This window comes from Pocillopora verrucosa, chromosome 6 (assembly GCF_036669915.1).
Source record: "Pocillopora verrucosa isolate sample1 chromosome 6, ASM3666991v2, whole genome shotgun sequence".
In the NCBI taxonomy this organism is placed as follows: Eukaryota; Metazoa; Cnidaria; class Anthozoa; order Scleractinia; family Pocilloporidae; genus Pocillopora; species Pocillopora verrucosa.
In genome coordinates this window covers 25,330,499-25,342,463 of record NC_089317.1, presented here as the reverse complement: position 1 = coordinate 25,342,463, position 11,965 = coordinate 25,330,499, and the positions used below count along the sequence as shown (strand labels likewise).

At 37.0% G+C, this 11,965-nt stretch overlaps 2 protein-coding genes across 3 annotated transcripts; both read left to right on the top strand.

Moving 5' to 3' along the window:
* The first annotated feature begins 1 nt into the window (after position 1).
* On the top strand, positions 2 to 6,116 carry LOC131779055 (ferroptosis suppressor protein 1-like). Of its 2 annotated transcripts, none has more exons than XM_066168840.1 (6): positions 2 to 126; positions 2,163 to 2,556; positions 2,806 to 2,870; positions 3,227 to 3,457; positions 3,647 to 3,917; positions 4,262 to 6,116. In XM_066168840.1, the coding sequence occupies exons 2-6, from the start codon at positions 2,196 to 2,198 to the stop codon at positions 4,483 to 4,485; spliced, it is 1,152 nt and encodes a 383-aa protein (XP_066024937.1). In that variant the 5' UTR covers positions 2 to 126; positions 2,163 to 2,195; the 3' UTR covers positions 4,486 to 6,116. The 2 variants fall into 2 exon arrangements, with proteins under 2 accessions (XP_066024937.1, XP_058951602.1); XM_059095619.2 differs by having other exon boundaries at positions 2,163 to 2,561; positions 2,811 to 2,870.
* Positions 6,117 to 8,872: 2,756 nt separating this feature from the next.
* Positions 8,873 to 11,505, top strand: LOC136281973 (EGF-like repeat and discoidin I-like domain-containing protein 3). The gene is made up of 4 exons (XM_066169008.1): positions 8,873 to 9,302; positions 9,781 to 9,935; positions 10,291 to 10,449; positions 11,059 to 11,505. The coding sequence occupies exons 1-4, from the start codon at positions 8,873 to 8,875 to the stop codon at positions 11,209 to 11,211; spliced, it is 897 nt and encodes a 298-aa protein (XP_066025105.1). The 3' UTR covers positions 11,212 to 11,505.
* The last annotated feature ends 460 nt before the right edge of the window (positions 11,506 to 11,965 follow it).

The window sequence follows — 11,965 nt, the reverse complement described above, 5'->3', positions numbered from 1 at the left end:
CGGGCTCAGCGTCGACTTAAAGGAGCTGTCAAGTTTATCCTTCTAAGGCTTTCTTAGGCGAACGAAGCATTCGAGAAGATTTAGTGGTTCGACTGAGCCCAGTCATAACTCGACGCTGCTTTTAAGGTAAGAAATTTATCAAGTAGATGATATGGTTCTTATCCACCGAACAATGCCTTCCGATGATGAAACAGTTCAAGTCTCCGTGCACACATATGAAATTGTTTTTATTATTTTTCCATGACCAGGCACAAAATCAGAAGAGGTTCAAGAAAGCTATTCCCTGTAATTTTAGTGGCTTTATATGTGATAAAAGAAATTGAAGCTCTGTGAGGGTTCTAAGTATAAATCCAGGTCAACAGTACATAAGTTTTTGATTTTAATTTTGTGAGCAAGAATACAGTTGATCGGGTTTTGCCAATGAAATGTCTGGATTTCATGAGGGCGTCTCATGCATACTTGCATACAATTTAATAATGCACACACCTTCTGCTATTATTACTCTTATATCAATGCTTACTTGGAATCTTCAGGGTAAAAAATTCCTAACACTATTTCTACCCATTTTTTGGTCATGTCATTTGCCATTCGTCAGCAATATTCAATGTCTCTCTTCAACAGACATTGTACGTTTGTCATAAATTATGCATGCAGCCTTATTTGTGTTGGTAAATCTAGGTCTATTCTTGGATTCCTCGGTGCGTAGGTGGCAACCTCAAACATTTTGATAATATGATGTTGCTTCTTCAAAGAAGATCAAAGTATTTTTCCTCTTGGAGATTGGAAGATTTGGAGGAACTAAACTTAGATACTTAATTGTGACAATTACGAGAACTTGACTTTTTTTCTGCTAAAAGGTTTCATCACCCAATCAAATTCAAATTTCTTCACAGCATTAGTTGGGTAAATATGTACAGAAGTGATTTAATTATTTGTATAAATCACGTAATAGGTTTTAATTTATTGATTTATCAGCCAATTCAAGTTAAATGACAACTGAGCAGAGCTAGAAGATTTTAAATGTAACACATACTTTCTTTTTTTCAACCCAGTGGAGCCCATAATTTATATCAGCCATTTTGAATTAAAGAATCCATAAACAATGCAAGAAACTGGTGTAAAGATTAGAAAACTGTAATCACAAATACTTTTGGTGTGTTTCATTTAAATATACAGGTGTATATAACCTACATAAAAAAAAGACAAAAGCTTTGCTGGAATTCAAAACATTTTTTATCAAAGCAGTTAATTGTTCAATGACTGTTGCTTACTTTCGGAAGTCTGTTTTTAAGAGTGATTTCAACAGCTTTCAGTGATAAGGATGGATTTTATTTAATTTAAAATAAATCATTTTTTCAATAGCTTTACAATAAATGCAATTGCTAAAAAGAGCCTCCTATAATTAAGTGCAACATTATGAGTACTGTTTTTCAATAGATGGTATCTTTTCTTTGAAGCTTTCCATCAGTTTTCCATGAGTAAAGTTTAGGAAAACTGGGGATATTTTATTAATTCTGCAATATGCAGGAATAAACATTTTCAACCAGCTGCTCTTGGCAGAAAATTTCAACTTTAAACCATTCTCCTTGAGGGGTTAATCAACAAGAAAGTTTGTTTCTTTTTCTGAAGTGACTGCAGAATTCTTTCTTACCTCAAAAATGAATGCAACAATTGAAAATTCCCTGAATTTAGCCCAGTTTTAACAGGTGTGTGTCTGGTCTTTTGACATGATCTCGCAAACTATCAAGGATGAAATCACAGAGAAATAAAAGATTAAATGAGCTTAATAGAGGCAGAGCATATTGGTTTAATTAGCTCTAAAAACTTTCCCAGATTAGGTATGTTTCAAAAATTATTTTATGAAATTATCACTTATTAGGTATTTTGAGAATGTGATCTTTAGAACTTTTTTTGAGTGGAAATTATCTTTTTATGTCCTTTTCAAAAGTTATCTTCTATCATTTAACACTCTGATTACATCTTGCTCTTGAAGAAATTGTAAACTAAAGATAGAGATGAGTTCTCTTTCTCTTAATGTTTTGATGTGTGTCACTGTTATGATTATTGCTGTCATGATTGTGCGATGTCTTGACATGATATGAGCCCCTGGTAGTGTGTTCCCTCATACAAACAAAGTATTTGATGGATCCATTCATTTTCAGGTTCCATATGTGTGCACATTATACGCATATGTGATGGGGAATTCTTCTTCCTCGTCATCATCAGCGCCAAAGCACAGCTGTCAGGTGGTGATAGTAGGCGGTGGTTATGCTGGAGTGAAGCTTGCGATAGACTTGGACAGCTACTGCAAGGTCGTTCTCATTGATCCTAAAGATGCTTTCCATCACAACATGGCAGGATTACGGTGTATTGTTGAACCAGCATTTGTCAACAAGACTCTGATTCCTTATGAAGGTGTTTTAAAGCATGGGTCCTTTGTAAAGAATCGTGTAGTGAGTTGCAACATCTCCAGGAAGGCTGTGACACTGGCTAGCAGTGAAGAAATCAGTTATGATTATCTTGTCTTTGCTTGTGGCTCATCTGTACCATTTCCAGGTAAAGTGTATTTAAGCATGTTGGTCCTGATTTCCATTATAAATGGCCATAACTCATCAAACATTTTTAGAAATTTCAGTTATGTTCACATTTTTGTTGTTAGTTCGTTAGTATTGCATATTTGATTCAACAAAGTATGATATCTTTGTCTACTAATTCTTTAGGAGAACACCAAAGTTCATTTGTTTTGTACATCTTAACAATCACAATAAAGGAAGTGCTAAAATATTTTCCCTCCACTTTTTACAGGTAAGGTTCCCCTTGGAACAAGCATGAAAGATGCTGAAAAGCTCTACAGAGATTGCGCCGACCAGGTATGCTTCAGAACCTAAAACTTCATGATACTCTTTTATGGTTCTGTTCCAAAAGAGTGCGATGAAACTGTCACCCTGTGTCTATTTGAAATTTTGAAGTATGGGTGGCCTGTATTTATAAAGTAGCTTATTCAAGATTAACTGTATGCACTTAAGATGTGACAGTAATTTAAAACACAAGTAATGGCATTTAATAAGGCAATAACAGTGGGTGTAATTACCTCTTCAATACTTAGGTCTTAATTTTGTTATTTAACAGTCAATACCATGGTGAAAAACAGTAAATTAATTTTTGACGGTGCATCAAGGAAGGTGTGAGAGAAGGGAGCCACTTTATCTTGTTTGTGCATTTTCAGGTGGCAAAGAGTAACAAGATTGTTGTGATTGGTGGTGGTCCTGTGGGAGTAGAATTAGTTGGTGAATTAGCGTCAGACTTCCCAGACAAGAAAGTTACACTAATGCACAACAGGGAGCAAATACTGGATGACAGATTGTCACGCAAGTTTGTTAAAAAGATTCAGGATGGAATGAAGGCTCTGAAAGTGGAGACAGTCCTTGGGGAACGAGTTGACATGGATGACCTGAATGTGAGTTGAGTTGCAAAAACTATCATTTTGGAAACTTTTGGCCAAATATGTTTCTAGAGGAATTTGTCAATGTCTCTGTATATTCCTACTACTTCTGGTGCTTGATTTTTACACTCCCCTCAGCTCTACTAAAATTGAGTTTTAGTTACTTTTTACTGAAAACTTTATGAAAATGATTTTCATTTACAGTTTGATTCAGACAAACCATGGATTACAGGGCCAGTGACACTTACTACCGACCAGGGAACCAGTGTGCCTGCAGATCTAGTATTCCGCTGTACCGGACTCAAGGTCAATTCAGTTGCTTACCAATCCAAACTCTCAGACAAGATGGAAAAGAATGGAAGTCTTAAAGTTGACAGATTCCTTCAAGTGGAAGAGATTGAAAATGTGTTTGCTATTGGAGATTGTAACAACACCCCTGAATTGAAACTAGCATACACTGCAAAACTGCATGCTGGTAAGCTTGATCTTTAAAAAAAAAATGGTAATAAATGATAACTAAATGATGATCGTACAGATTTTGTTTTCTAGTTAAAACTTTAAGGATTTGTTGTTGTAAACAGTATTAATGTTCAAGATGACCATTTTGGAGACCTTGTAATTTACCTTAAATATGTCTTAAAATGGGTGACTATCTCTGATTGATTTTGATGGAAATGTTAAAAAGTAATCAAGGGAGGGACATTTCGCATGCGAAATTGATCATGACACTCCCACTCCTAAAGGAAACCTATTTAGCAGGTTTTGTGACTGTCATCAGTATTTATCACAACTTACTTTTTATTGGTATTTTGTCTACAGATGCAGTTGCTGAAAATATCAAACGGCTCAATGAAAGCAAACGCCCAAAAGAATACAAGCCTGGTAATGCAGCGATGGCCCTGCCTCTTGGACGGAATGGAGGAGCAACACAGCTCCCAAATGGAATGGTGGCTGGGAGTTTCTTAACCAAGTCGTTCAAAGGGAAGGACATCATGACACCAAGCTTCTGGAAGTTAATGAAACAGAAAATGCCATCTAATTGAATGGCTGAACTTTCAGTGAACTATTATGGACACTTGAAATAAAAAGACCCCTGCATGACTTGATCACAGCCTTGTGGATCATGAAAGGTTGCTATGGTATGCAATAATTTAGAAGGCACTAGCATTTCTGTGCAAAATTTTAGCTAAGTTTGAAAGTTTGACGTTTGTTATAAATTTGTATGCATGAAGTCATCTAGCAACTTTTTTTCTTCCTAGCAAATGCTGTTAATTGTATCACTAAATTGATAGAAAAATCTTGCATTTAAATATGAGACTTCAAAATTGGAGGTCTTACTGATTCATCAACCTCTTTTCATTTTGTGCTGTTTTGTACCTCAACTATTTTCCATGATTGACTGGGTCATATGATCAAGTCATGCAAAAGTCTCAACTCTGTACATTTGATGTTAATAGTGATATCAGTTGCTAAAGGGCATGAGTGACGCCACTTGTGCCTTTAAGACAAAGTTATAGTAGTGATATTGGTTTGTAAAGGGTGTGAGTGACACCACCTCTGCCTTAGACAGAAAGTTACAGCAGTGGTGAAATGAAGCATGTCCCCAACTTCACAAAAGGCTACAATCAGCAGTGAAGTTGTTTATGCATGGACATTTTCACCCCCACTTTATGTTATTTGTATTCCTTTTGACCTTAGTACCATAATCTATTTGCCCCCCTCCCCCTCCAAACCTTACTGCCTGTGACCTTCTGCTAAAAAAAGCAATGCTGAATAGGAGGTGACTATTTTAACAATGACTTGGTACAAATATCTGTATTCTGTGATGATGCCTGTAGTGTATTATTCAGGCACAAAGCGTCCACTAATTTTGTTTTGGATTGCGGCCTCAAACATAATCCATGTTACTGTTAAGAGCAGACATTTTAGGAACTGTTGGTGGTCCTGTTTTAATAATGAACTGCACAGTGTGATTTATAAGCTAAGCACTTGTTAATATGAAGTGGGAAGGCACCTTTTATTTATTTTGAATAGCTAGAGCCCGCACATAGTAATATTTATTTTTTACTATTTTTGAGTGCTTTTCACTTTAGTGTGGTAAAACAGAAAAAAACATATTTAATTGCAATGGCCAGTTAGAAGGAAAACAAATGTCTCCAGGAACTGATGGAAAAATCTGATTAAGAGAATGTTAATGCCTTCTATTCATAAAAGTGCAAGTGAGAAAGAGGCAGTTGGTTTTAGTTCTGCTTCTGAATGGTTGAGAGGATTGAGCTAGTTTTGTCAGATCACAAATGACTTAGTCATTTTTACGGTTTCTTTTTACCCTAAATTGAAAATTCCTCAAGTTATTTATTGTCAAATTTCTTCTCCTTAGTGAGACACAGTTACTTGATGTTCAGTGCGTTGGACTTAAGATCCGAAGGGGTCTGGGTATGTGTCCTAGTTATCAGAAGTAGCTGAAGTAGATTTTCCCATGTGGTAGGGGGTAGGGAAGTGGGCAGGGACTGTACAGAAGTTTTTATTTGCAAAGAATTGAATCCTGATAGAAGTAATAAACGATTCTGTAAATGCAACCCACTGATTACCTTAAGATCTAATTGTAAGATGTTATTTCTGGGCATCCTAGTAGAATCCTGATAGAGGTAATAAACGATTCTGTACATGTAACCCGCTGATTGCCTCAAGCTGTAATTTCTGGGCATGCTAGTGCATTTGTAGATCATTGCCAACCCTTTCTTTCCATCTTAAGGAGCTGCTACTCAAAGTATCGTGAATTTTCACTTCCACTTTGAATGTTGTTAAACCTGAGCGTAATCTCAATGGCCAACTGGAACAAAAGAAGATATTTAATTCTGTGCCACAAATGTCATTAGCCCTCTGTTCAACTGTTCTTCATCCGAAGCATGTTTAACTCTCTTGTTGGGCTATATTCAAGCTACATACGTTGCTTTATAAATGCGCTTTAGCTCGGCAGAGAATCTGGGTGAGAAATCAGAGGCTGAGAGGTTCGAAGCGTTCGAGTATGGCCGGTTCCCGATTAGTGTTCGTCTTACTTCTGATTGGTTTAGAAGGTGGCGTAGTTTTTCGAAACCAATATCAGAGCAAAGTGATAAATGTAATAAAAGCAAAATCAATGCAATCCTAGAATGCTTTCGACACTCAACTAGAACACGCTTTGTGTAAACGGAAGACGGAGAGTCTACTATGTTATGTACTGCTGGGATGTAGTGATCACGAGTAAAAAGAATTGAATATCGTGAAAACTCAATATAAAGTGTGTTTCCTCTAAATTATCTCCCAACAAAGGCTTTGTTATTTAAGCACTGAAGATTGACAAAGCCTTGGACTCGTACCTCAAAAGGGTGGTTGAACCTCGCACGAAAAACCGTCAAAGTACACAAATAAACTGCCAGCCGCGCAGGTCACCTTTTTGCGAAAAGTTCTTCCTACTGACTTTCGATGCGGGCTGCTTTTTGACGTCACGGTGTGTAACAAGAAAGAAAACATTTTATCATTCAGTCAATCATTTATGAAATCAGTCAGAACATTGATCAAATAGAACAGTATTTTCATTTTCAGTGACTGACGTCGCCTTGATCACTTAGATTTAAAGTGTTCCTTATCTGAACGGAGGAAAGATGCTGAAAAATTGTTAGGCTTCTGGAACCACGACTGGAAAAATAGGGTTATTATCAAGAAATCAATACTTCAGTGGAAAATTCATCAAAGAATAAACACCCTGTCTTTGAATTTGTGGAATATATTTTTTACGCAAATTTTTAGGTATTTTTTGTTTCTTCCGGTTCCTCGTGGGCATATATATCACATAAACATGTCAAACCTTGTCCAGCTAATTCATTTTCCTAGAAATAGATAGTCAAGTTTACTTACTGGCTAAAATTGGAACATTCCTATCTCCTTGACTCAGTTCATGGTTATCCTAATATCAGACTTTGCAATATGTTATGTGTGATGAATGTTGTTTAGTTGAAGGATGCGGATAGATTGGAGCTGTACACCAAACCCGTGCGCTTAATTACATTTTGTTTACCTAAAAAATTCAAAGAGTTTAACCAGCCGCAAGTGAAGTGAATCGTTTTCCTTTTAGAATTAATTGAAATATGATCCGTGAAATGACAGCATGAGGACTTGCAAATAAATAATGAAAACTTTCATTGGCGATCTTTCCATCTACATACAACTTACAAGTTTGTCTGCAAGTCATTTGCGTCAAAGTGGTAAAGAAGTACAGCAATAAGTTGCCGTTTTGAACTGTGATACTAACTGTTTCATTGAGCCCATTCATATATCAGACAGCAACTGGCCTTTTTCTCTTCAGGTAAGTCGAGATCTATATGAATTTAGAGCAAAAATAACACTGCAGGGTAATACTCAGAAATGAAGGAATGCATCATGGAACAGTATGCAGAACTTGGGACGTGTTTTCTTCCTTTTATTACCAGCGTTCTTCTATATAGCAGGTGGTTTTCATAGCTGTTTCGTGGTAGAAATGCGACTCTCTTTTAAAAACCAATTTTCGTGGCCGTGTACGGTTAAATGTGTTAGAAAGGGAAATCTCAACCAAAGGGAGTTTATTTCACACATAAAGCTGTCTTTGAACTCGTTTTGAATTTGTCGTTTGGGATATGAAATGCATGTAAAACCAAAATGTAGGGACGATGTATGCAAGATGTCTTCTACACAAACCAGAATCAGTTTTGTGCCCCTTACAGTAAGTATCTAGTGAACAGTGGTGCAGTTTTTTTGTGCAATTCTTGCTTGTGAAGAGAATCTATTATAATTTTCAATTAAATACTTGTGATAAGTATAGAGACAGATGCATTTTCGGTCACAATTTTTTGCATTTCCGCAAAATTCTATTGCGACCTTTCAAAACAAGGTAATATCATAACGCAGGTTTTAATTTTTTGAAGTTGCAAATGACGAAAATGTACAATTAATGTCTGAAAACAGAGCAAGTTTCTCCTGATCTAATCATACCAATAAGATCCAATAATAGAGGCCGTGGTCATCTTACTGACATAAATGTTTAATCTTCAAAAAAGACAGGCACTGAAGATATATCAAATTTACATATAGATTAATGTTCCATTGTCGAGGGTGTGTATTAAAAAAGAGCAGCTTTGTAGAATCAGTTGCTTTCTCTTTTAGTAGGCTCCGAAGCGATGGCAGTGGAAATCCTTAGTTTCTCTGATTTTAAATGAAAGATGGGGAGACTATTCTACTGAAATTGGTGGAAAAAAAAAGAAAAAAAAACATTACAAGGGATAAAAATCAGAAGAGAGAGGACTAACATACCGCTGAATCTGACCGGTTAGTGTAGAATATCGTGTATTTGGAATCAAAAGCGAATTCAATTTTATTTTGGTCGTTTGTAGGTATCGCATCCATCCAACGTTATTGGAAATGGCTCTGGAAGAAAACTGCTTCGTTATATTCTGCATTTGCCTGTTTTTACGAACAATATTCGCCGGTGAGCAATATTGCCGAACTATGCAATCAGTTTCAAACCGCGCTCTAGAAGGTCACGTGATAGCCGTGTTAGTAACTTCGTCTGTTGAAAAGTGCCAAGCAAAGTGTGAGAGACACCCAGACTGCTACAGTACAAATTACTTGTTTTCCACAAAATCTTGTGAGCTGAACAAGGGCACCAGATTGTCGCATCCTGAAAACCTCTTACCTCGAGAAAACGCGGTGCATTTTGACAATCTTTATCGCCTCTATCACGCATGCGTGCACCCTCCGTGCCAAAATGGTGGCAAATGCGTATTACGGACGCAAAATCCTGGGTACGAGTGTCAGTGCCCACCAAAGTACAGTGGAAATAACTGCCAAGGTAAGACAAAAATCATGCTATCAAGTAAAACTATCATTACGTCGAATCACAAATAACTGCATCCATTTTCAACCGATTTTAAAATACCGGGGATATCCTCGATTTTGCTTAAATTCTTTCTCTGATCGGTCCAGAAAAAAAGAACTTGCAACTCCCTCATAACCGATCACATGGAAAACTACAACCTGGATCGCGGTTTTGTTCCGACTCTTCAGTCTCAGTCAGTTTTCTTTTTTTACGTTGAGTTCTTCGTGACCTCTTTGACTTTCTTAGTTCAGATCAGCCACTGCCAGCGGTCACTTCACGGTTTTATGATTGTGAATCAAATGCGTTAAAAGGCGAACCAGATTTGTGTCAATATCTCTTTAACCAGATACGGACTCTAATATTGACTGAAATCTGTTGCGGGAGCACTACCGTGTGCATATGGACGTTTACTGAGAAAAAAAGTTTGATTTTTTTTTCTGCTTTGTCATAGATTGCGATGGTGATGCACTGGGTATTTATGACAAATTACACAACTTTACAATATCTGCATCATCGTCTGAACCCGACAGCCCACCAGCCAGCGGTCGTATTTATGAGCCTGGAGGATGGCGAGCGTTAAGAAACGATTCGGATCCATATTTGGAGGTAGGTTTTAAACAAAGTAATTATTTCACTGGTTATTGGTGTGAGCTATATATTTCAAACCAGGTAATCATTACTCCTTTCTTCGTTTGATTTAAAATATTAATAGGTGAATAAATGAAATAAAGAAACTGAAAAGGCGGGGATAGTCTCGTACCCAGACCTTCCACGGCCAACTCGGTGTCTTAGTTAAATGTATAGACTTCTTTTATAAATGGCAAGCCAGTTATAGTTCTTTTTTTTTCACTTTTATTAGCCTTCTTGCCTCGTCAACGTGTGTGAACAAGTTATAATTTTAACTAAAAAATATGTTGATATGTTGACAGCAAATTACATATCTTGTATTTCCTTTGTAAAGATTAGATTTTCTGTTGTGAAGCTCATAACAGCAGTAGCCACGCAGGGCTGGAAAGATGCAAAAAACCTAGTGCCAGACTGCTGGGTGAAACGATATTTTCTTGAATACAGTGAAGATCAAAATATTTGGAAAATACATAAAGATGGCGCGAGTAGGAGGGTAGGAATTTTAGTGTTCATACATAATCACTCTCATGGAAGCTCATTTCCAACCAGTTAAATTAGTCAAGTTAATCATAGGTCGAGGAAGATTTTTTAGCTTTATTTTTTTTCGCTTAAAACATGTCTAACGTGCCTTAGACATATGAAGTAGTTTACTGCAGTGAATAACTTAAGCTTTATCGATTACTGTGAGCAGTTAACATTCTGATTGAGTTAGAATCGCTTACAAGTTGATCAAAGGCGGAGGAAATACCGGCTTGCGTAACTGATGACTTTTTTTTTGCGCTTTGAGGTGTTGAGGGGTAAAACCGAGAGAGCATGCCACGAAATCGCGACAAGTTTGGCACGAAATCATGAGAGGCGGAATGGATTCGCTGCCAATATTCGAAGCTCTGTTTCCTTCGCTTTGCATCTAGCGCTAAAAAAACGCCAGATAGGCAGGCTAGAAAGATGTAATCGTCTGGACAATTTTCTTTGAACTGGAAAGTAGTTGTGTCGTAAGATTTTTTACGACCACGACCAAACTGGTGATCCGCTGCCTATATCACGCGAAATACCCAGGAATATATTTTCGACTCTTAATAATTGTTTTCCCTTTATTGAAAAGGTTTTCCCAGGAAACAACAACGCAAATGGCTATGTGAAGAACCTAATTAGCAAACCATTCCGATGTATAGCGTTAAGAATTCGCCCCATTGGTTGGGAACAACGACCAGCCATGCGCACTGAATTATATGGGTGCGACGTCTTTGGCTCATAGAAAATCACGAGAAAGCATCATCAGTTCCCAGGCTCCGGGACGAGCGAAATTTCAAGATTCCCACATATGCACACGCGAATTTGAGTAACTCAGTTCTTCTGCTGTTTAGTCATTAACCATTCAGAAGTATTTAAATATTCTGATGTTGACCACATCTGGAAGTGAGATGCTATTTTCAGAACGACATGGCAAGACAGTTTTCTCAGTTGAATTGCATCCAAAGAGTGCCGTGAATGTCTCATTGGAAGAAGATGAATTGGAATTTACTCAAGTCGAATAACAAAAGCTGTAACAAGTTAGAGGAAACTAGAACACCAAAGAAAGGCGAGTTAAAAGCAGGTGGAATTTCTCTTCAAAGGTTATTGACATAGACAGTTTTGGATGGATACTCAATACAAACAATTCCAATTTTTTAGAGATTTTCATTTGAAATGCTTTTACGCCTGGCTATAGTGCTAGTTTCGTTGAATAACTTCTATCGATGGAAATGGCTGAATCTTCAAATATTGAGTTTCAGAAAGCTAATTTTGTTTGTCTTAGTTCGCTATTCACTTTTGTCTTGTGCCCATCTGTGAACAACGTTGTCCTACAACCGTTAAAAATATATCTAGCCATATTGCTTTGATACTTTCAAGAGTACCAAGGTTAACTACATCGAACTCAGTCACCTTGCTGCTTCGTTTTGTTTTAACAGCTGTAACATTAGGTCAATACCAGAAAATTTCCGGTCACTCAACCAAATGAAATAAAAAAC